The sequence below is a fragment of the Mchenga conophoros genome, linkage group LG22 (genome assembly GCF_057382185.1).
Source record: "Mchenga conophoros isolate Kocher_MC1m ecotype Shallow Benthic linkage group LG22, M_conophoros_male_GT1.1, whole genome shotgun sequence".
Lineage (NCBI taxonomy): Eukaryota > Metazoa > Chordata > Actinopteri > Cichliformes > Cichlidae > Mchenga > Mchenga conophoros.
Window position 1 is genome coordinate 30,181,165 of NC_140546.1, and position 25,760 is coordinate 30,206,924.

At 39.3% G+C, this 25,760-nt stretch overlaps 2 protein-coding genes across 2 annotated transcripts in view; one reads left to right on the plus strand and one right to left on the minus strand.

Annotated features, from left to right (window-relative positions):
• khdrbs3 (KH domain containing, RNA binding, signal transduction associated 3) overlaps window positions 1–25,760 on the minus strand; it is a 169,061-nt gene that overhangs the window by 36,544 nt on the left and 106,757 nt on the right. Inside the window, exons 4-6 of the mRNA XM_085261278.1 lie at window positions 22,670–22,816; window positions 21,677–21,816; window positions 6,500–6,680 (exon numbers count right to left, since the gene is read on the minus strand). Coding sequence (XP_085117404.1) covers window positions 6,500–6,680; window positions 21,677–21,816; window positions 22,670–22,816 — 468 coding nt within the window. The remainder of the gene's footprint in view (window positions 1–6,499; window positions 6,681–21,676; window positions 21,817–22,669; window positions 22,817–25,760) is intronic.
• On the plus strand, window positions 8,443–12,188 carry LOC146549698 (E3 SUMO-protein ligase ZBED1-like). Its single transcript, XM_085262221.1, has 4 exons — window positions 8,443–8,752; window positions 9,715–10,775; window positions 10,921–11,237; window positions 11,446–12,188. The coding sequence occupies exons 1-4, from the start codon at window positions 8,549–8,551 to the stop codon at window positions 11,799–11,801; spliced, it is 1,938 nt and encodes a 645-aa protein (XP_085118347.1). The 5' UTR covers window positions 8,443–8,548; the 3' UTR covers window positions 11,802–12,188.

Sequence of the window (25,760 nt, forward strand, 5' to 3'; positions counted from 1 at the left end):
TGATCTTAAGGCCCAGGTCACCTGATCGGTCGTAACTTTTCTGCAAACAGTCGCCATCCGACATTTTTCCATCCGACCATGTCAAAGGTTTCAAAATACTTGCTGTCTAATTAATAAATGCAAACAGTTTGCCAACATGTTGCCAACAGTCTGAATGAGTTTATGTCACTGAACACAACTCGGGGGGACTCGTCTCAACTGGCTGCCAGCTGGTTGTATTCTGGTTATATATAGAACAGATCACAGATGCAATAGTTAAATGTAATTTTCTACTTTAAATTTAGGCTGCTTGGGAACTTCCCCTAATGTACTGAACATTTCTTCTCCTCTCCCATTCCGATTTGAATCTGGGAAATTTTGCCTCAGACAGTCAGAAATATTATAATTCAGATCAATACATTTACATATTTTTGTATCTAGAAAAAGGAAGCTGACACTTTCCAGACTTTATCAAAGGTGTGAGCGTCACAGCAGATGCTTTTGTGTCAAAGTAGCTGAAGATAAAACACAGAAAAACATGAAGGTGATTTTCCTGGCCTGGGGTTTTATAAAAATATTCTGCAGTACACCAAAAACGAAAGAAAACCATTAATCAACTTATGAACATTACCTCTGAAGTTACAGCGGTTTTATTAGAGACACGGCTAAGCGTTTTGCATTTTGTATAATTTCAAAAAGTTTAAATTTGTTCAGAAGCCTGTTGAACGGCAGAAATTAGGTTTTCTTTTCGGAAGTAAGTAAAAGGAAAAAAAAACATTGTCCGACAGCGCTGTAAATAACTGTAGTCTTATGCGTAACAAGCAAGCGAATAATGCAGAAAACAGATTTCGGGGATAGACGGGAAACTGTTCTTGAAGTACAGAGAGAGAGAGAGAGAGCTGTGCATGAAGTGTGATTTTATTGGTGGAAGCAAAACAGCAAAAGTCAGAGGGAGTCCATGACGATGTTTATGTGAAGCTTAGTTTGGATCTTCTTTTGCTGCTGGTTCGGTCAATATTGCTTGGAGAGAGATAAAAACAACACCTTCAGTATCAGCGCAAAAAGGGCGTAAACACAAAGCGTGGACCCGCCGAAACATCAGAATCAGCGAGCTGTCGGCTTTCAGCCCCGACCGTGTCCGTGCCGTCGGGTGAGAAAGGCGACATCTCACTGATTCTGATCTGCGGGTCTGCGCTTTGTGTTTACGTCTTTGTGCAGAAGCCGTGTACTGCTGTCATTTACTGTTTTAAATGTTTGGTGGTTGTCAAAATTTTGTGACGTTTCTGAAATTTTGGGCAAAATACATTTATATAAAAAAATCGATTCAGGATTTTAATGAATCAATATCACGTTATCCAAGCCAGAATCGATTTTAATCGATGAATCGATTATTAAAACCCACCCCTATTTCCAAGTGCTTACTTATAGGTTTGGTTAGATTGTCCAATTCTGACAGTTTTGTCTGTAACAATGCAGGGCCTTTACCTTACAATATAAAGTGCGTCGAGGTGACTGATGTTTTGAATTGGTGCTTTATAAAAAATGTGACATTAATTGAAGAGAGAAAGATATTCTGCTTCATGCATGATAAAACCGTGCTGCTGGAGGTGCTGAATGAAAATCTGAGAATTCGTCAGTCTCCAGGCAATAAGAAAATCACATTTTGTGGCAATATGTTGTCTTGAGGCATTTTTATCAGGCTAAAAAGAGAAAGAAAAGGAGGCAATAATTAGCTCCACAAAAACAAATTAGAGGCTCCACATACAAAAATAAAATAGTAGAGGATAACTGAAATTTCTAATTTGTGGTAGAAATTACAGATGACTCTCATTTGTTTGGAGCTAACAAAGAATAATTCAATTTTCTCTGCAATTAGTACAAATCACAGGTTTGGTCCCGTGTGGGGAGGATTCAATCCTATCTTCATGACTGGTCTTGCCTGCCACACCAGTTGGTTGCAGCTTCTTTGTTACTGTATCTAAAATATTTCCCTAACCATCACATTCGATGGTTAAAACTGCTACAAGGACAGTGAATTAGACAACACGATTCAATTAACAGTGCTTGGCTCTCAGCAGGACTCGACATGCGGAGAAGTGCCTGAGGGAGATTTTTTTGTTTTTTTTTTTAATGCCACAGTAGTCAGCAAGGACTCACAATGCTCAGAACGGATTACTGCTCCTGGAGGATTTAACATAAACAATTCCAACCCACATGCATTGCACACTTCGTGGTCCTCTCACCCAAAGGAATTCAGCTACCATGTGAACAGAAACAAACACAGTTTCTCTCGCGTACATCTCCAGCATGGAGCTGATGTTCTACTATTTCGGTTAGCCTCCTTGGATTCTGTTCCATATTGGCAATGCTGGAACGGAAAGATACCAGCCAGAGCCTCATTTCTGACATGGGAGTTACATCATGTTTAATTCTCCTCCAATGGGATTAGCAGCAGGTAAGACAGTGATCTCAATGCACTTAATGAATTACACGAAATGAGATTTGGCTGCAGTCACAGTAGGCACTCAAGACGGCCGGGGCAGCCAGGACTGGAACACGGGATAATGACATTTCCGTGATTTTGTTTGGTAACAATTAGTTTCAGAGTAATTTGATACTGATGCAAGTAGAACCTTTAACAAAAGGTGCATGCCGACTGCATGGCGGGGCATCATCAAGACAAAAATCGCAAGGGGGTAATCTAGGTCTGGCTCTTTCTTCCTGAACAAGAGCGGAGAAGACGCCTCCAGTTGAACAAGTGTTCTGGCCCGTGGCGATGCTGAGCAGAGCACAACGGGAACGTGTATATGAGCAAAAGCTAAGCGGTGACAAATGAAAGCAGCGAAACATCTCTTTGTCATTTCATTGATGAATACAGGGGCCTATTTGTCAGCGGCCGACAGAGAACGCTTGCCCTGGGATAGTGATACATTCAGATAATACAGAGTAACTCATTGAGCCTCTAATTTGCAGCGATGTGCTTCGATTTATCATGTGGCAGATGTTGGGGGTCTTTTTTTCCCCTCACACACAGACACACAGGTGCAGGTGTCGGGAAGGGAAACGGGGGGGGGGGAGACGGGGGACGGGACACAGTTTACAACTGTGACAATGATGGCAAACAGCTGGTCCAGGAGTCATTCTCTACGACCTCCACGCATTTGAATTGCAACCTCTGAATAAACCTGTCAGATGTGGTTAGGTATGGGCTGCTGGGGCAATTTTCCAATGCAGGCCACCTCCTCGCTCCTTCCCTCTGCTAAATATGCGATGCTGATCCCGGGGTCTCTGGGGAACTTGCCTTGACAGTGCGGCAGGAGACTCTCTTGGCAAATGCACAAAAGCCTCTGACTCTAAGCCTAATGTATTCATCTCTGGGAGCTGTTGATATTGCAGGTTACCATAAGACTGTAGGTAAGCTACAAGAACAGTCCACAATAACAGCTCGAAACAGCTTAAAGGGAGGGAACTTGAAACTGATTTTTTTCTTTCCACAGGGATGTGAACTACTACAAAAACACATCTGGGAGAGACATCTGTGCCACATTTTGAGTATCAAACAGTTAATTTTCTGTACTCTGGTGATACCAGCTTCACCGTTTTGTACCTTTGCTGCACTGATTTAAGGTGGAAGACCTACACATCACTCTCAGATATTTTTCGTGTTCCATATAGACCGTGCTGAGTCGACACAATTACACAATTGTTTGTGGACGTAACCTCTTTAACTGTAAATGTGTCTGACATTCATGTTATGGTGATTAACTTCATTCTTTAGCCTCTGGACCCAGATTTTTAGGCTTGTTAAGAATAATGTTGATTTCAGGTATGCAAAAGCTGACTGAAATCTAGAAGGGCACAAAATATTACTGTAAGATCTGTTAGCAAGCTAGCAACAGCTCGAGAAAAATTAGCCTAGTGGCTCCTCCATGATTATCCGCCTGCTTGCAAGTGAAGTCTACGCTGTAGAATGAGATGGAGGTAAGAAAAAGATTCTGTATATGAGCTATGATGGTAACTTAAAATGGTAAACCACTGAAAAAGTATTACTCACTGGAATTAACTGTGTTCTGGTAGCCTAACAATATACATTTTAAAGCTGTAAGGAACTTTTGATTTGACAGTCAACATTTTCAACACGTCTGGTTAGTATTTGTGCAGCACATATACATCAATAATAAATCAAAAATATTTGAATTAAAAAACAAAACAAAATGAACGTCGTGCAATTATACTGCGTTATATTTCCCTTTTTTAAGAGGCATCTGAACCACCTAAACAATGGGAATTTGTGGGACTATTTATAGGTTGATGGACCGCTGTATAATTTAAAGCTTTTAAGAAAAAAATTGTAACTTTAATTTATATTTGTTTTACAGTTAAGTGATAACATTAAGTATGTAGTATGAGAACTAACTGTGAATAACAGAAGAATTTGAAGTTCAAAATACATGCAAGAAGGCTGGAAGTAACATTTTTTTCGTTTCTGAAACCATTTTGGACTGACCTCTAACCCTAGCCTTAAGTTTGCCAGAGACGGTGGATCTTAAACAGGTTACAGTTTTATGACATCAAAATGTAACATACTACCTCGAACATAGTCACATCTAGTTTTTTTCATATATGAGACAAGATATTGTGTGTGATCCTTGTTTTATTATTATGCTGCTCCAATATTGATAATTCAGAATTAGATATCAGATGCATACATTCTGACCGTTAAGGAAACAACAGAGGAGAGTTTACATTTCAAACTGAAAAAAAAAAAAGACATCTTACTCTTAGGAGAAAATAATGATCCCATAATGTCCATTAATTAGCCACAGGCTACAAACTGAACTCAATTTTTATCCCGTATTCATTTAAATTCAAGCTAATTAGAACAAAGAACATAAACCAAATTATCCTTTTTAAGTCTCTGTTTGCAACATAACCATTACAGTACAAACTGGAGGAATACCTTAGTAGTTAAAAACACAACAGTTCTGAGGCCTAAGGGACAACGCTGAAGTGTCAGTGAGACAGTGTACAGCCAAGTAACGTTGGTATACTTGGAAACCAGAAACTATACCAAGTATAAAAATATGCACATGAAACTCGTGTTTTCAGAGTTATGACTCTGAGAAGGAGTTCGATGTTTGACACACATTATAATTACACCTCCTTCAGCTATATGTCGCAGCATCTCCTGCTGCTGCCACGCTGATGAACAGACAGATCAGCAATGAAATTGCTGCAACTAATCTGCTGTTGTTTCCATAACACAAGCATGCATGAACACAATGTTCACTATTCTTGGCTTCTTCCTCCAACTCTCCCACTCCCACTGGGGAAATGCACCTCACAGTTTGAAAACCCCTCATCCACAGTAACCAGGTCATCCCCGGTGGAGAAAACCCCACTCCTGTGCTTTAAAATGTAATTTTTAAAACTAGATTCTACTCTTCATAGTATGGGGGTGGAACTGTCCAAAACAAACACCTCTAAAACTAAACTAACATTACAAAACAGATGGACTCCAAAGCGACCCATGCATTTTAAAGCCTAAATGTTGTGTTTTTGAAGAAAACCATCGACTATTAACCTGCAGCTTCCCAGAAAGCACAATGTTATCAAGCTACATTCATAGAGAACGATCATAGACTATTTGGACACAAATATAGCTCAGTCGAAGATGGATGTAACCACTGTGATGTCATTGGTTGGTGTTCAGACTCATTGTTTGCGTTTTTTGCTGCTGCCGTGTTGGTTTGAACAGCAGTCCCCAACCTTTTATAAATACAACTAAATAAAATGATACGACCGAGACAAAAACTGTGGTATTTTGTAAATATAATAATAAACACAAATTCACTGTGTAATTGTGTAACTTTATTAGCAGCGTCGTCCTGAGATGCACCAACAACATTGAGACTAACCTCCTCCTCTCTGCCCCTTGATGCTCTGTGGTTGCTAACGTGTAAATATTTCGTTCAAAATAAGACACACGACTACAACACATGAAAAGACCCAGGGAAACCGAGTTAACGATAAAAACCCTGAAAACCATAAATTTCACACCCGAGCCTCAACTCACGCAGCCCAGTACCAAACGACTCATGGACTGGTACCGGTCCGTGGCCCGGGGGTTGGAGACTGCTGGGTTTGAAGACCCAGCAGTGACCATATTTGGAGGGTGACGTGCCAGCCTCAAGTGGGCATCAGAGGAATAACAATTTCTCCAGTGGCTTGATTTTTAATCCCCAGAGATTGCCTCATGGAAAGAGTAAGACGTAAATTTAACTGAATCTATATTTTTAATATAACATAAAAGTCAATCCAAATCTGAAATATTTCAATAAAACTCTCTCATTCTTATTTTAAAAACGAGTAGCAGTTGATATGGCACTCAGCCCTACACTATGTTAAAAATTTATTAAACTTCAATTTCACACACATGGACACAAACTGCAACACGCAAACATATTTTTGCACACGTGCGCTCACTGCTGTGTTCTCGCATTATATTGGAAATACTCACATATTCGCCGTATGAGTCCTGGACTATGGGAGGAACTGGTCTGTACCCGGTGGCCGGGGGGGCCCCTCTGGCTCTCTGCACCCCTCGCCCTCTGGAGGACGGAACCCGGCTGGGCGGGGCTCCTCTGGGTGCGGCTCCTCGAGGCAGTGCTGCGTGCAGTGGAGGAACTCCTCCGCGACTCCTGACACGAGACACAAACATCCGCCCAGGTTTAGATGAAAGAGCTAATGCATGTTTTATATCTTATTAGCTTTTTTGGAGGCGACTGTAATAAATTCTGTAGATTACTGGAGGGAGGAATGGAAATGTGCGTCTAGCTGAGATGGATCAGATGCACAACACAACATATTCATATCATTTTTAAGGCAGTAAACGATACTGTTAAATGCATATCACTTCACAGTATTTCATCTATCTCAGATGTCCATTGCATTCCATGTCTTCACGACGATGTGCTGTAATATATCATGTTTGCAGTGAAGCTGCCTCATCTACTTCCATTCCAGTTAGTTATTTCCTACATCGGCCAGAATGACTTGACTGCAACCGTAGCAATGAATTTGATACATTCGGCAGGCAGGTTATGTGTGTAGGTGGAGAGAGAGGAACAGCGAGGGTGGAGGGCAAGTTCTTCCAGTCGAGAAGAAGTGAGTCATGTCCATTACTCAAAACACAGCATGTCTTGTGGCTGAATTGCTTTCTTGTCTATTACGGCAAATGTAGATAAAGAAAAAAAAAAGTACTTCTGCCTGTTTTATAATAAATGTATTCTACTCTGTTTGTTGATTTTCTAACTTGTCAGCCTGGAGAGAAAAGCACTGGTTAAAATTCTGCAAAAACTGAACATTTCTTTAAAATCTATTTCTTAGACATGGTTTCTTTTGATATTTAGAACTGCCAACACCCGACTTCTGCCTTTAATATTTTAGTAGCCAAGCATGCCCATCACACGCGGCTCTGCAGCAAACGAGTGAGCGATTCTGATGACATCTGGAACACAGAGCCTAACTCGCACTGAAATCAAGACGGAAGCAAATTCAAGCTGCTCTGCTGGAAATCAAAGGCGGTCTGACCTTGTGGTTTGGTAAAAATGTTGCACGCGCTTTTTACATCGAATGAGCTTTCTTTTTAAAAGCAGTTAACTGATATGGAGCAGCAGCAGAAAACCGCCAGGGGTCATTTTCTTTCTATGCTTTCCATTTCAGCTCCTTCTTCCCATCTTTTCTTTTTTTTTCCTGGTGAAACATCACAGATTTGGGGCAGGAAGACAGAGAGAGTGAAAAAAGACTAACCAGGATAGTAGGGAATGTTTACTTGATTGCAATTTGACCGTCATTAAGTTTAAATACTTAAAAAAAAAAACGATTCCCCTTTAAGTGCTGGATCCTTCTATTCCAGCAACAGCTCCAGTCAAAGTTAGTGTAAAAAGGAACATCTGTCACGGTTCTGGGTCCGTTGGACCCAGTATTTTGAGTTTATTATATTTCGGTTTAATTCTGCTTCATGGATTGTTTTCTTGTTCTCGTAGTGATGATGATTATTTCTTGTTTCTGTTTATCCGTGCTTAAGGATTTGTTCTCAGTTGTATCTCACGTTTAGTTTAGTTCAGGTTCCATGTGTCAGTCTCTGTCTGTCTCTCAGTGTAAAGTCTGCATGCTTGTTTAGTAATTCATGCAGGGGTGGAAGTAACGAATTACAAATACTCACGTTACTGTAATTAAGTACATTTTTTGGGTACTTGTACTTTTACGAGTAATTTTTCAAGTGTGTAATTTTACTCATACTTGAGTACAACTTACACCATGTAATCTACTTCGCTACTTATAAAATCAAAAGTCACTACTGAGTACGCCCACAATTTGAATTAATATTCAAACCTTTCGTCTGCATTTTTGCAGCCAATAAGGCCGTGCAATCGAAACCCCGCCAATTTAAGACGTAAGCAAAGAATAAACTCCGCTGCAGCAGCAGGCACAGGTGTCTGGAGGTGCTAAATGGTGGAGTATAAACTACTTTATAGACGAAAGATTTGGAGACAAAGAAGCCAAAATGGAGACAGAGGACAACACTGTCAACCATGAAAACGACGTAGAAAAGACGGAGGACGCGTGCCCGTGGCTATACCTGGAGGAATTTTTCGTGTACAGAGGAAGAAAAGGAGACAGCGTCCAGATGCAGTGCAAACTTTGTTTGACCTCTACAGTCATTTCAGCTTACAAGACTTCAGCATCTAATCTAAAAAAACACATTGAGGTAAGAGGTTTTACAACTATACGTGTATGATATTGCTTTCTTATTTTTCATGTGTGTTAAGGTTACTAGTTTGGCTAAGATATTGTCACCGCCATTGGTTAGCCTGATATTAAAATAAGACGGAGCTAGCTAATGTGCGTGTGTGCATGCATAATTGAGCTACAATTCGTAGGAATGTTTTAGCTTATTATTTGGATAACCACCGTCATTACAATAAATTAAACTTGTAGTCATTTAAAACTCACAGGCCTACAATCAGCTGGCCTATATAAAAAAACAAACAAACAAAAAAACAAACAAACTTGAACACAGTGCTGAGCTGCATCTCAAATTAATCTTCCAGCTCTCAGCTGACATGTACCAGAGCCCGATTGATGGATCAGTTGATCAGTATCATTGGCCTGATATAGGTCTATCATAGTGACATGGCTCTTAATCAGTAGGGTTATATGTTTCCCAATATGATATATTTTTTTAAAGAACATAATGTGGATTGGTTTTATTTGTTAGCTGTATGGGGAGCATTTTTGTGTATGTGATCCCTTTTCTTAAATTAGATTTGCTAGATACACATATTTTGCTCTCTTAGTATTTTTAGGACCTGACTAATACTGAAAACTTTAGGGTGATACTGATAAAAAGGAGTTAAAAATTTAGATACTGATACATTGGTCGATACTCTTTTTACAGATAGTATACATATTACAGAACTTGGAATGTATACAGAAATTCATGTTTTTTGCAATGATCGTTCAAAATTGGTTTACACTTGTGAATAAATACAGCAATATATCTGCAAAATTTGACCAATTCACCACTCTTTTATACTATGCTCAACAATCAAAGATTAGCTCAAGTCTAGTTGAATAACGTTTTAAAAATGTGTTTTCTTTTAGTGTTAATCACAGTGATGTTATGAAGTAATGTATGAACCTGACGTATGATAATATTTATCTCTACAGAGGAAACATCCATCGAAGACTGAGCAGTACAATATCACTGTGGCATCAACATCTCGACAGCGAAAGACCACAGCCACACCAAACAAGCTCTCAGCAAATACACAAGCCAAGTTACCAGACCTGATGTTGAGAGCTGCAAACAAACATGTTCCACAAGCAACTGTTGACAAGCTTGTCATCAATTTCATATGTGAGGGTCTACAGCCATTTGCAGTGGTAGAACAGCCATCTTTCAAAGAATTGGTTACCACATTACAACCTCAAGCCAAAGTCATCTCCAGACCCACTGTCCGTGCCAGAATCTGTGAAGCTGCTGATCACATGAAGATGACTTTGGTTGCAGCATTGGATAAAGTCAAATTTGTTGCTACCACTACTGATTGTTGGTCAGCTCATCAGAAAAGTTACCTTGGAGTCACATGCCATTGGATAGAGGAAGCGTCCCTGGAAAGAAGATCTGCAGCACTAGCATGCAAAAGATTGAGAGGGTCTCACACATTTGACATGCTTGCTGGTGCGCTTGATGATATCCATTGCCAATACAAGATTAGAGGCAAAGTTGTAAGAACCACAACTGATAGTGGATCCAACTTTGTCAAGGCCTTCCACATGTTTGGGGCACAAAATGATGCAGATGAAGCTGAAGATGAAGCAGACCCAGAAACTCTTGACCTGACTGACCATATTGACTACCATGAGGCAAGTGCAATTCTTGATGAAGACTCTGGTTTGGAGTATCAACTTCCGCCTCATCAGCGATGTGCATGTCACCTGCTAAACCTTGTGGCAACAACTGATGCTGCCCTAGCAGAGAGCATGAATGAAACCTACAAGAGGCTCTCCCGTGCAACCTTTGCAAAATGCCAGGCCATTTGGAACAAAACTGGCCGATCTCATTTGGCTAATGAAGTGGTAGAGGACAAGTGTGAGCTACAGATCATTCGTCCCAATGCAACACGATGGAATTCAACCTACCTTGCCATTGAAAGGATAATACGCATCATTGATGAGAAGGGGGAAGATGCCATCAGGAGCATTTGTGAGGAGTTCAAGGTGAAAATGTGAGTAAAATTGGACACCTACCAATATGGTTTCAAATTTTGTGAATTTTCCTTAATGGATGGTTAAAAACGTGAGCAGACTCTTAATATTAAATCAGAAGATCCCTATTATAGTCATGGTGGGTTTTGTTGTTGTGTCTTACAGGTTGAGTCCTGCAGAAGTTGCATTCCTAAGGGAGTACTGTACCACCATGAAGCCACTGGTGAAAGCTTCAAACATCCTTCAGTCTGAGTCCACTTCCTTTATGGGATGGCTCCTGCCAGTAATCCAACAACTACTGTCCAAACTTAGCAGGCTGGAGACATCAAGCAAGACATGCGTGCCACTCATCAGAGCCCTGCAAAATGGCCTTCAAAAGCGTTTTGGAGCGATGATGGAGGATCCAGAGTTGGCTGCAGCTGCAGTCCTCTTACCCAAGTTCAAGACTTCCTGGACTGACAGAGCAGATGTAACAGAGGCTGGTAAGGATTCATGTGATCCCATTTTTGTGTATTTTTACATTTGAACACATGCTTAAGTGAGTATTTCACCTAATACATTGTAAGTTATTGATGGTCTGTCCTGAATACTAAACAATCCTTTTTGAGAATTTGCCGATTTTAAATTTGTGTTCAGGAATAATCACTGAAATTTAAATAACAAAATTGTGTTATCTACTTGCAATTACAGCCTTGACATACATCAGACAACATCTTGAAACGACAGAGCATGAGAGTGAGGATCAGCAAAGAGAGTCATCTGATGAAGATGAATTCTTCTCCAGACCAATCTCCAGAAGGCTGCAAAGTGCAGTTGAGCTTGATGGTTATCTTGCTTGTGCCACAGACACCATGGAGCTGCTGCACTCCTTCTCAGCCATCAAAAACCTCTCTCTTAAACTGAACACAGCTCTGCCTACTTCTGCTGCGTGTGAACGACTTTTTAGCTGTGCTGGTCTACTCTTCACTGCCAAACGAAGTCGGATTGCCTCTGTTAATTTAGAAAACCAGCTCTTGCTGAAACTGAACAAAAGGTTCAGAAAGTAAAGTGTGAAAGAAATGCTAAGACTTTAAGACACTTACCTGCCTGTTGTTCAGTGTATGGGGAAAAGTTTAAATGGTTCTACGCATGTTCAGAAACATTTTTGTCATTGTTTTAACAAACAAAATTCCTCCTTTTATATCTACATTTATTTACAAAACAAGTTACCTTTCTATACCTTGTTCATCTGAAAAATGTGCTTTGAACATAAATATTTATACTGGTGAATCGAGTTGAATGCCTGCTATTGACAACAGAATAAAACATCAGTCTGTTAAAAAGTAATTAATACTCTGAGTAGTTTTTGAGAACAGTACTTTGTACTTTTACTCAAGTATTTTTTTAACACCAGTACTTTTACTTGTAATTGAGTACAATTTAACCAGTGTAACAGTACTTGTACTTGAGTACAAATTTTGAGTACTCTTTCCACCTCTGAATTCATGTGTCCTGTTTTATTGTGAAAGTCTTTGTCTTATGTTAGTGTGTGCAGCTTGGTTCCCCCCGTCTCGTTAACCCTGATCTCTCCCAGCTGTGTCTCCCTCCTGTTGCCCATTCGCTGATTACCACCCTGTGTATATTAGCCCTGTGTTTTCCTGTGCTCAGTGTCGCGTCGTACCCGCAGATCCTGCCTGTGTGTTCCAGTTAGTGTTTTCATGTTTGGTTTCTGTTTTGTTGGTGCCAGCAATAAAGCTGTGGTTTTCAGTTATATTTCCGTCTGAGAGTCCTGCACTTGGATCCACATCTCCACCTGCCCGCACACAGAGCCCTGACAACATCAATTACAAAGTCTCTATTAGAACGGCATCAAAAAAGCGTGCAAATATGGAAGAAACTGCATGCTACTTCCACTGTAGGAGCCTGTGGGACTCCTGTCTTATCACGCACAAATTAAGCATGGTAAATGCTAATTACAGTGTAATTTAAAACACAGCCAATTATATTCTGACTCTGAGCAACACAAACGCCCTTTCTTCGTGACCTTGTTTATCTCAAAATCTGATAAAAGAAGTGTGTTTTCTTTTCTAAACACAAAGAGCAAACAACACGACTGCTTTCTCTTTCTTTTTTTAAAGCGAGCGTCGAGCAAAGAGCGTTAAAGTCTCCTAATGGCCGTGAGTATTTTCATTTGTAGTCTTGTGAGGTCTCCAAGGAGCTGGAATTAGCGTGGGTTCACAGAGATGGTACAGAAGCAAGCATCAACTGGAGATCATTTGCATTTAAAGGATTTTATGCAAATGAGGCTTTGCTTTGCTAATGTTTATGGACACCAGACATTGCATCACTGCACTCTGCTAGACACTATTTACTATCATTGTTGTTTTCCAATTAGAGGTGCTTGCTCACCGGCCTGACCTATTTCATCACACATGAATAGCAGTTTCGGGTAAAACATGACCTTTTAACATGGAACAAACAAACACTGCTATTCACAAAATGTACGTTGTTAGCTTAGCCAAAAGGTGGTATACACACTCGCCTCAATCATGGGCTATTTCTGTGTGCTTTTTCACATGACCAGGGGAGTACAGTTAAATTAAGAAATAATGGTGTTAAATGTAAATATAACATTTTCATACTACACTGACATGAAGCAATAATATTATGAATTATTATTCTGCACAATTCATACTTTCTGAAGGTTTTCTGCTAAATAATATTTAAGTAAATGTTAATTTAAATATACCTGATCTAATAATGATTGTGGTATAGGAAGTAGTTTGGTTTAGTAAATGAATTTAATTGTTCACTCCTGCTAACTCCTTTCTATTGGCTGTTCACTGTGGGACCCTGTACTAATGTGAAATGTGAGTATGTGGCGCTGCCACCGACGGGATTAGAGTGTGGAACAGAATGTAGCTCAGAATGAAAAAACATTAACATCACTTTTAGTTAGTCCCTTATTCTCAGTCACGGAAGCCCCAGGGGGTAAAACTACTGTGGGGCCTGCAGATGCTGATAAAAAGGCAATAAGACAGGCAATAAGTCAGTCTGCTATCGAATGGGGTCAAGTTGACGATTACATGAATTGTGCTGGTGGTATTATGTCACTAAACTGTGATAAACCAGTGAAATCTGTTTCTGTCTGTTCCATCTACAGACACAGAAATTCAGATTAAATAGAAATTCACAGTAACTATTTCCAATCTGATTTCAGCCAGACTGCAACATGCATCTGTCTGCCTTTATGAATTAGATGGGAATTATTCGCAAGACACGAGGCAACTTTAGCAACCACCTTGTGATCTAAAGGGGCTGATAAGAGCTGAGCTCACTACACTGTGCCACTAAGGGAAGAGGAAGAGATAGTTATGTTGAAATACTTTTCTTACTTTTCAGTTTTCTTATGATTCTTAAATTATTTATTGTTGAATATTGTAAGATTTCATATATTTTGTAAGTAAATTGCAAATAGTTTCAGAAACTGCAACCAGGGGGAAGGCAAAATATGAACAGATGTGGTTCAAGATTGTATTTTTTTGTTAAATGATGGATTGGCATCACCTTTGTGCTTTGTTGCATCTCATCTTGGCTTGGTGTATTTTAAAACGTATCTGTGTTTGCATATCTGCATTTCATTTCCATATTGCCATCCTGAAAAGGGTTGTTTAACGTTAAAACCCTACAATCATATTGTTGTCTATCACTGCAAAAAAAAAAAAACAACCCAGTACAATCTAGATGCTCATAATGCACATAAGGCCAAATCAATCTCAGAAGAACAGCTTGATGGAGGATCACTAAGTAAAGTTTAAAAGTTTAGATTTCACAAGTCAACAGTCATGACTTTTTAGACTAACATCTGTATAACTATAACTAGCTGTGTAAACTGTAAAATGATAACATTTGTTAATATAAAGTAGGGCTGCTCGATTATGGCAAAAATGATAATCACGATTATTTTCACTGAAATTGAGATCACGATTATTTGACGATATTTATTTAACCCTTTAAGACCTACTATAGAACCAAGTCCACCAGAGCTTATATTTTTTTTTTTTTACATGCTGTAGTGCCATTTGTGGGAGCATTTCAAGTTGCTATACATCAATACAACTGTTATAGCCCATATTTTAATAATATGTATGCATTAAGTCCATAGTAATTACATAAATTGCAAAAAAGTGCAATAAACTACAAAAAAAATTGAAAATCGCTTTTGTTTTGTTTACATATATTTCTACTTGGAGAAATTTAAGAGGTTTATCCCTCAAAACTTTAAATACAATAAAGTTGCAAAAAATAGTTTACAACAACAGGAAATTTATTTTGAGTGTCTTCATAGTTTTATTTTGGAGATACACCAATTTTTATATACTGCAGGAAAAACAAAAAACAATCCTATGATGCAAATTTGCAAAGAAAACAGCATGTGCATCATTTCACTGTGGGAAGTGTTACGAACAGCTGATGGATCGGCAAAGCGTGTTTCTGGAATATTATGTTTTTGTTCCTGCAAGCGCTTTTTATGCAATTTTTGCAAAGCTATATGTGGAAGGAAACCGTGACCGAGGACAAGCTGATGGCATCAGATGTAAGTACAACTCCTCCGGTTTCATATGCAAAACAAATTATTGCGCTAGCTTACACGGTTCAGGTTCTACAGGGATTTAAAAATAGTTACGCAAAACGGAGCGTGCTGCTCTGACCGGCTTTAAAGGGTTAACAATGACTTTAAAAAATAATATAAAATAGTGTGCAACACCACTGAAGTTTTTTTTTTTAAACTCTCTTTTCAACCAACGGCAGTCACTCTCCAAATAACTTCTGCTTAGCTTTCCGAGCTTCCCTCGGGTCCTCTTAATCAGCGGTCTCCAACCTTTTTTGCGCCACGGACCGGTTTATGCCCGACAATATTTTCACGGACCGGCCTTTAAGGTGTCGCGGATAAATTAGGGAGGGGCTAATAATCGGCTCAGTCATTTTTAATGATCGTTGAAAGCCCAGATCGTAATCGTGATTAAAATTCGATTAATTGAGCAGCCCTAATATAAAGTATTAAAAAATACAGCCCACGGAGCATCTATACTGTATTTTTGAATAAACAGGTTTTATAACACAAGGATGATGGCTGTTATCATCTAATTTATGTAACTCGTGATCAAACTGCAGCCTAGAGTTCAAAACAGCCATACTCGTTACTGTAAGAGTAATGAAAACTTCCAAGAGTGAAAAAGCAATATGAGTTCTACATCACAGCACATGTTCAAAAAGCTTAAGCATCAAGGAAAGGGATCTTTTCACCTTCCATGCACTCCCACTTTGTTTGAGAAACTGAATTAAATTAAGGAAGAGCTAAAATGACTGTTGCCTGCAGGCAAACAAACTTAGCTTAGTTTGCCACAAATCAAACCAAATTTGGCTCATAGTCATAAACTCAGGAGACCTGCAGCAGCATGCACGGTGTGTGTATAGGGACGTGGAATGTTCTCCACTACATTTATTTTAAAATATTACTACAATGAGTTATTTTTCAGAATTACATTGCTAATATAAGTTGTATATATAATGTGTCATAATATTTAGCTAAACATTACACTATTGAGTAATTAATGTGAGGGCCTTTGATTTGATCTTTCTGACAGCAGAGCTACTGAGTGAAGTAACAGAACAAGAAGTCAGTCTTACTTCCAAGTTATTAGCTTCAAACTTCAAAAGTCTCAGCAAAATAATAAACAGCAGTGCGTGCTGCTTTTGTGTGTAAAAACTGTTCATGCAGCAAACTTATTGTGTTGCACTTGCCTGTGGCCTGATGAAAAATACAGATTATTGACTTGTACTTTATTAAAGTGGGTGAGTTTGTCTGGCTTTGCCGTAAACAGATGCGCCAGTTGATCTCTTGCATTTACAAAAAGGCTGTTCAAGGAATGCTTGCTGCATTTAAGTGCTGGTGCTGCTGTCAAAACCTACCATGAGTGGAATAAAGGGTCTACAGCAGGGATCCTGGGGGCCAAATGTCTACAATGTATTTAGCCCTTCATATCTTTAACATTCAAAATGCAGAAATGTCTTTTTACACTTGTCTTTAATTATCTTATTTGACTGGAATGACAAATAAATGTAGCTCTTTATTAAATGTTTAATATTTAGGATACGCAATACCAAATTCTACCTCTAAAGCAATGGTTGATAAAAAGCACAGTTTTGTGCAAAAAGAAAAAAAACTTATCTCCCTCATATTTGATGCTTTGCTTCTTTTGTTTGTGCCCTGTTAGTCTTCCAGAATACATTAAAAAAGCGTATAAATTCAAGGAAGTAGCAGCTGTATGCGAAGTTCCACAGTGCCAACTTCAATTGATAACGGCACTGCGTTGGGTTTGCTGCAACTACAGTTTCTCACTCTTCTTTTAATTCCTGCTGAGGTCTGCAGCCATTCTGCATGGTGTACTCAGAAATACCAGCGCTCATTTTCTGGCTTAAGAAGAACGTTTTTTGTTACAGTTCATTCTTTCAAAAAGTAAGAAACAACTTCCAAACTGTTCAATAACAAGTCATATTACACATGAAGTCTTTGTCTGGTTTGTTGTGCTCAGTTTGATACCGCTGCTTTGTCCTGTTGGAATGGCGATAGATCAGTACAGACACATTATGATACACGTCTTTCTGGCAGATGCACCAACAAGTATAAATGGCAATCTAGGCTCTTTACCAGGGCTTTCAAAATGGCCTATTTAATCCTGTGTGTTTTGTTTTTTTGCTTTTTAATTAGGATAACAAATAGGGCTGAACGATATATCGCATTTGCGATAATATCGCGACATGATCAAGTGCAATTTTCTAACCGCAAAGGCTGCGATTATTCTGTGATTATATTATACAATTCATGGGCTGCATCCTCCTGAGGCCGCATTTGTAGACCGATTACGTCACAGCGACGTGCCGAAGGCTGTCCAAATTACTACCATATCCCAGAATTCATAGCGCGGCCCAGCCAAACTCCAGTTTCCAGCAATGGCGGCCGCTACTAAGTTTTAAAATTACTCATACTAATCTTTCTGGGTCACAAAATAAACTTTTAACATATTTTCAGGCGAGAAAGTAGTTATGTAAACATCAAATATCTGCTCGGTTTATCAAGATATCCCATATTTGCAAAAGTGCTTCGACGTTTTCAGAGGCGTCTGCTACCCACCAGCTCGACAGCTAGCCGGGACCTCGAGGGTTACTGATGCGGCCGAGAACGGCACAACTCCCGGCACATCATTTTCAGATCACCGCGGAGTTTCGCTGCTCGGGTTAAACGTAATATATAAGTCACTTAGACAACCTAAAAATGTTATTGTTGGGCTTTTTTCAGTGTTTTGTTTGTTCGTGAGTAAATCGGTTTGGCTGAGATTAAAGTTATTAGATTAGATAAAATAAAACTTTATTAATCCCCCGGGTGGGTTCCTCCTTGGTTTTCACACAGCTGACTAAACGTCAAACAGAAAACTTATTAAACAGAAGTATGAGACAGTCGAGAATTTACACCAGTGTCTGGTTATATTTTAGATAGCAAGAAGCAGACGGCCGAGTTTATTAAACTCCACCGAGACAGCGGTGACGCTAATCAGAACTAGCCTTCTGATTAGCTAATCAGAAGGCTAGACCGTCCAATTTCACGCCTTTAAATTTTAAAGGCGTGTTTGTGTGTGTGTTTATACAATTGCTATTATGTTTGCACTTTATGTGTAATGTTACTGACTGCAGAGATCAGTAAGATGTGTGTATTTTTTATTTATTAGTTTTATTTATTTAATATTATTTTTTAATTGAATGACTGTCTAGTAGTTCACAGATGTCGAAAAACTGAGTGTGGTAAAGCCACTGATTTTTTTTATGTATATTTCTGCAATCTGCACATTGTACTGACTTTCATTTTAATGTTTACACCAGGGTTCCTTGTCAGCACTTTATGCTCAGATGTTTGTAAGCTAAAAATAAACTATTGTGTATGTTCAGATATACTGTTGTGATTGAAGAAGTTAAATAAAAATGTCAGTCATCAATTCATGCATCACCTCATGTCATCATAACAGAGGTCTGTCTTCCAGGAAAGAACAGTTTAAAATTAATGTAATATAGTATTGGCCATACTATATGATGTATTGCTTGTCTTTGTTTAATAATACAGAAGACAAAGACCTTAAAAAAATAATCGCATATCGCATCGCAATCGCAATATTGGGGCAAAAAATCGCAATTAGATTATTTTCCATAATCGTTCAGCCCTAATAACAAAATAATTTTGTTATCCTAATTCTGCAAAGCTCTGCGTAGGTGCTACACTCTGCATGTTGTAGCTGTGTCAAGGGGCAACATCACAAACATGTGGAATAGCTGGTAACATCACCGTTTGGTAAGAGTTGGTCCTTTAGCTTAGCCCCTAATGTTTAAACAATCAAGCCACTAAAACTACTGTCTCTAGTTGTTACACATTTTTCTTGTATCTTTTAGAGTTTTTACACAGTTCTTCCTCTTCTCTGCACTGTCAGAACTACAAAATGACCTCCAGCAGGACACTGGTGTGCAAGTATCTGACCAAACAATCAGAAATAGGGCTGACGTTCTCGAGTGGGCCCTGTGCTCAATACCAAAATTGGCAGATCCACAAGTGGTGCCATCTGCTTTTCACAATAAGGGTGGGTTCACCCTGAGCACAAGCTCACTTCACCTAAATCCAACAGAACATGAGCTCAGGTCCAGATTTTGGGGGACATTCCTCAGTAGGGCTGTTCGATATAACAATATGAAAACGTCTATCGTATCATATCACGCTATCGTTATCAGTCACTGTAGAAGTTCTCTCTTTCTCTTATATTTAATAAAACCACTCTACGGACGGACAAGCGACTGTTTTTATGCGTTGTCGTTAGCAACAACGATGGTAAAACCATTGCGTGGCTTCGCCGTCCTCTTGTTTATTTTCCACATAAACTAGGGCTGCACGATTTTGCATAAATCACGATTTTTTTGCTTAGAATTGAGATCACGATTCTTTCACGATTTTCTTTTCTAGTATAAATATTTATTGCACTTATTAACTGCACATCAACTTCGTAACAGTTGAGACTGAACATAAAAACAATAAATAAACATAAAAACAACAAATGTCTCACATTTTGTCGTTGCCAAATGTTTTACTGCTTGAAATTCCGTCTCCACCGTTGCTCGACGCTGCGTGTATAGAGCAGGTAGTGCAACAATAGAAAAATAGTTGCGGGACGGCACTGTGTAGCGTTTGTCTAGGGTGTTGATCATTTTCCTAAATCCCTCGTTTTGCACAGTGTTGATGGGAGCCATATCTTTGGTCAGCTGATAAGTGATAGCCTCCGTAATTTCTTTGTGCCTGCGGGAGTTTGACGTGTATAGGGAAGCGCTGTATAAGGTTCCCGTTATTGATGTTTGGGTGGTTGACCGGAACGGATTTTCTCCTGTCACTTTCTCGTCATCCCTGACGTGCTCTCCGTTGTTTTTTCCCTGCTAATTTTAGCATCACACGGCACAGCTTCTGTATCACATGGTATAAGGCTCCGCCCTTGTCATTTGTTGAGCAGGAAGAGTGAGCGCTTGTTTTCATGCAGATTACGTCCCGGATCAAAATGCGGTACAATCGTCGTCGTCTTTTTTTTTCTTTTTTTTTAAAAATCGTTGTCATTTGGAAATGAGATCGCACATAAGTATGAATCGAGATCGCGATTTTCTAACGATTAATCGTGCAGCCCCAACATAAACCTTTCACAATAAAGCTGAAGATCCTGTTGAGATTGTTTATGGATAAGACGCTAAAAAGAGCCGTCAGGTGCCAAAAAAATAAACCTTAGAACAGGCTTTTCCCCACAGCACGGCGTGTAATAAATACTCACAAAGAAAACTGCGGCCATTTCAACTTATGTAACACTCGACCCCAAGTACACGACGTCCAGCTGAAAACACTTCACGCAAGTCGAGCTGCCCGAGATTCACAGAATTTACAGAAAATGTAAAACTTTTGTGATATATATCGTTGTCGGGACGATAAATGTTAAATGATATGAGGTTTTGGTCATATCGCACAGCCCTATTCCTCAGGACACCACCTGTCATCTCATTAGGAGCAGTACCAGGAGTGCTATTTTGAGTTGTGACAATGAAATTTTGGCAAAATTGACCAATCGCATAATTTTTCACTTCGGTGAAATTAAGTCCTCTTTTCATCAAATAATGTGGCATCCATACATTCCTACATTAGCCAGTCCATATCAATGTAGTTATCAAGCATGATTTGTTTTCACATTGAGATCTGATTGGTTTTCTAAGTATTCCTTTAATTCTTTTGAGCAGCGTACAGTGTCATGCAGATCCTTATGAATTACTGACGATATGGAAAGCAAGTGAAAGGCTTAAATGGTCCTAATGTCTAATGTTGAGTATTGAGTAATGTCAGAGTACTTTCTGACTGGTACTCTGGTATCAGTACTGAAAAGCCGTATTAGCCTGTGAGGTATTATTTAATTAAATCAAGAAGTAATCACACTCACACTGCTATCACAGCTGAGATTTCAGTAAATCCAACCCAGACTGCATTTGAAAAAATACCTAGGCTCGCCGTCACGTCAGAGATTCAAGAGACATAAGAAACATCCACTGTCTACCTTGTATTGCAAAAGCTAAACAAAAACACCAGATATTTCTTGTGTTGTTAGACACAGACGGTCGAAATGTGCTTTAATTCTAAATAGAGACATTAACTCATAAAATGCAACTGGATACTATATTTATGGAGAAATAGATAAAGAGCCTTCCCAGTGGCTCTTTATCTGTAAATAATACTCAATCCCCAGATGATCTGAAATGCACAACATCTTGCACATAAACACAAACACACACACACTCTCACACACATTTGGGCACAGGTTACCTGGGAGGCCCTGGAACAGGTGTCCCTCTTCCACGGGCGGCTGACTTGCCCCTCACTGATGGCACCTTGGCATCCTCGGAGCCGCCGTTCAGGTATGTGAGCTCCTGCAGCTGGGCCTGTCTGATCTCATCATTGTAATCCTGCACACAGAGAGGCATCATGTTCACACTCACACACACATGCGTGCGTGCGTGCAGACGGCAATAGACTCGCTTTCAATTACACTGTATTAAATTACGTCCTTTATCTCCAGGGCTGCAGCCCCGGGAATATCTAATTAATATACTTTACAGTACTGCCGTGACCGCCGTTCCTGAGGCAGCAAAACATTTCAGATCATTCCTGTTGATAAATCCTCGGGACCCAGCTTGACTTCATCTTTTCACACAGCTGCTTTTTGCCCCTAACTTAAAACGGTATGGAAATATGGCTTTAATCTTAAAATGACTGATATGATTGTCATGTGTCCGCAGTATCAGTGTCTACACTTTATGGCAACTTTGAGATGAGAAGGTAGTCGGTGGGGACGGGACTGCCTATAATTAATGACGAGATGTAAATCATTGGTGCTCTGAGTATTGGAGACATCATTCATAATGAATGAAGAGTAAATAAGCTCCATGCTGTATGCTGCTGCCAAGGAGGGTTTGGCCCATGCAGAGAGATTCCCTCCTGTGGTCTTTTATTCCTCTTATACCCACGACTTCCCACACAGGATCACACACTGAATCACACACACACTTGGAAGACCCTGACAGAATTATAGTACAAGTTACAAACAAAGAGAGACAGTGAAAGAGCGACTCATCTCTGCTGCTATTCACTCACTTCACTGTGGACAGACTGAAATGAGTTGGCTGGGGCCAAAGGGCAGCTGGAGAGAGATTCAGGAGGAGAAAAAAGTAAAAGCCAGAAGAGGTGTGTGTGTGTGTGTGTGTGTGTGTGTGTGTGTGTGTGTGTGTGTGTGTGTGTGTGAGTAGAAAGGGAACATACTGGTATGAGAAACTTCTTGATCTCCTCCAGAGCGTGACCCATCCTGGCGTACGCCTCGGCTGGTGGGGCGAAGATCTCAATGAGGACGTGCAGGTCTTCGTTCAGGTGATGATATTTGGCCTCGCCGCTCTGCCGTAGCTCTTCTTCCTGATGCCACAACAAGAAAGAACAACAGTTTGTTATCATGTATTGTTTCTCTGAACAATAAGACTGGGCTTGCTTCCACTGCAAGGAACATTCACCTTCCTGTAACGATTTCCATAACTGTTAACATAATGAGGTTTGATGCTTTGCTCCTGCAGAGTTTAAGAACTTTAGCCAATGGGCATTCTTTACAATCTCCTCAGCTGTCACATTTAGCTGATTGTTTTTGTCCCATCTTCATTACTAATGGGCGGAATTGATGTGCAGTGCATGCTTATGCCGACATCTCTGCTTGTTGCATTTTGGCTCATCTATGTGATCGCTGTCACTTCATTAAAATAAATTAAGCAACTCTGGGAGGAAATGAAAGTTTTGATTTATAATTGATGGAGTGCAGTATTGATTTCTGTAAAACAGGCTTATGTGAAAAATTGAGAAGTCATTTAGAAAAATCATTTATACGGAAAAAAGATTTTTAAACCTTTCGCTCAGTGTGTAGTAGAGCGGTGAATCTAACATCCCCGTGCAGGTGTTTGTCCCAGATTATTATAATAATGTTGGTTCGGATCACACTGCAAATGACCAATCACGTTACGGTGACGTCATAGTGCTGCATCTTAATGGGAAAAAAAAGAAATTCAGTTTTATTTAGATAATGCCAAATCACAATAACAGTCGCCTCAAGGTTCTTTATATTGTAAAGTAAAGACCAGACCTATAATAAAATATCCAGAGGGTTTTCGACCTACTGCACATTCACCTCCTCCTCTGCATACTGAGTTAATAGTGGAAACATCTCTTCCACTGCAAAACCAGCAACACGTGTCTTTATTTCCCACAGAAAGGCAGCTTTGGCTAAAGGCTAGCCATTATGGCTTCAGAGGTGTAGCACCAGCATCCTTCTCCTCCTCTACTGGTGGAGCTGTTGGCTCAACGTGTTTCCTTAAAACGTGAGTTTTTTAGCATCTAACGGACATGTAATAGTTCTGCCATGTAACAGTGACCCTGTCTGCTATTTTGCTAGCTGATCTTAACAAGATAACGGATCACAAATGTAGGACTGGATACGTTCCTACTACGCAGCTGCTTGGCAACATGTCAGACAGAAATGACACACGTGTGAAAGCATGATGGACTTTTGTTCTTCCACTGCAAAAATTGACTTTTTTTTTATTTTTTGTGTAAAAATAAAATACACTCTTAACAAGCAAGTTTTGCACAAGAAAATTAAGCTTGTTCTAGGAAAATATTTTTCTCTATAAGATATTTCAGCTCATATTGAGCTTTTTTCCCCAGTTACAGGGTATGGTAATGGTTTGGCTAAAATTACAGAATAAGAATACGATTACTTTTCTTATTTCAAGAGTAAAGCCACTTAAACAACTTTTCAATTCAAGAAATGTATTTAATGGGTGCTGGTTTAGCTCACTGTGTTGAGCGGGTGCCCGCATGCTGCATGGCTGACAGCCTGTCTTCCACTCTTTCTCTCCCTCTGTTTTCCTGTCGATTCTTCACTGCCTCTACCAATAAAGCCAAACAAAGGCCTAAAAAAGAAATATATTTAATGACACTAAAGTTTGTCCTACAGTTAGCTTCTTGTTTCTTCTTGTTTATATGAAAATCTAAATTAAGCTGTAAAATCTTAAGTCAAATTTTCTTCAATTAAGCGTAAATTGTAGACAGTCTTGTCCAGTTAATAGGCATACAGAAGTCAGAGTCATTTGCTAGTTTTAAGGATTCTAGCAAAAAAACTTTTGCTTCCCTATTGGCAGATTTTTTTGTCAAAACAAGTTAATTTTGTCAGATTTAAGAATATTTGGCTTATTTCATGTAGAGCTGTTTTTTTTTCAGTGTCTCATACAATGAAAAGAAATCTGCAGTACTGGACGCTGCCAGACGCTCATGTGCTTATGCCTGAAATTCTTACCCTGTCAGTTTTTTTGGATTTGATGAGCACCTTGAACAACGAGACATAAAACACTGACTCTCACAGACTGAATTGGTTGAATGGCAAGATAGACAACATGGAGGTAGTGTACTTTGCATTGCAAAAAGAAACTATATGGTATCTGCAAAATCAATATTTTGTGTCAATCTAAACCAAGAATAAAAATAGACTGACTCTAGACTTCTTTTTCTCCTCCACCAATATTCCCCTGCACTGATATCCTGTCCCTTAGCACAGCGCTAAGGTTAAACTCAGATTGTTGACCTTGTAGAATCAGCGTTAGTACAGCCTGGTATAAAACATTGTATGAATTACACAACAAGTCCTTTCATTAAGTTATCAATATGCACTTTACATTAGAAACTATAATCTTTCCCATGCTTTGACCTTTTTGTGTCACTTAATCCTGTAAAGTAACCGAAAGCTTAAAATGCACTGACAAGACATGCAAAATGTTCCTAAAGTTGTGTGTGATTTATGCACGTGATTTCACATTAACTAGTAAGACTTTGTTATTTTAGCTTAACATTGAGGTTTGGATGAGACAGACACACAGTCAGACACTGCATTTCATTCCCTTTCTCCCACATGTTGTTTGAGAAGAATGCACTACTGTGCAAATCTCTAATTCTCAGTTTATGTCATGTTCTTTTTCAATTTAAAATGATGTTTGGCAATCATAGAAGACACATAACATTTAAAAAAAAGTTAACAAATAAATAAATCACCATCTATCATCCTCTGAGCCGACACAACCACCAAGCAAATGTGTGTTTTCCCTGTGACACGCCGGCTCCACAGTGGCACTCTGAGAAGCTCTGGTTTAAAGCGCACATTTGACTTATGCGAGACGATCTTTTATAGAATATCAAGGTCACCTTATTGTTGACAGCGAGTTTCCCAGATTACTGTCACGTGTAACAAAGAAAAGTGCCAAATCCTCTTAAGGGAAAGGCTACAATTCCATAAAAATGAGTAACAGATTAATATATTTGTATC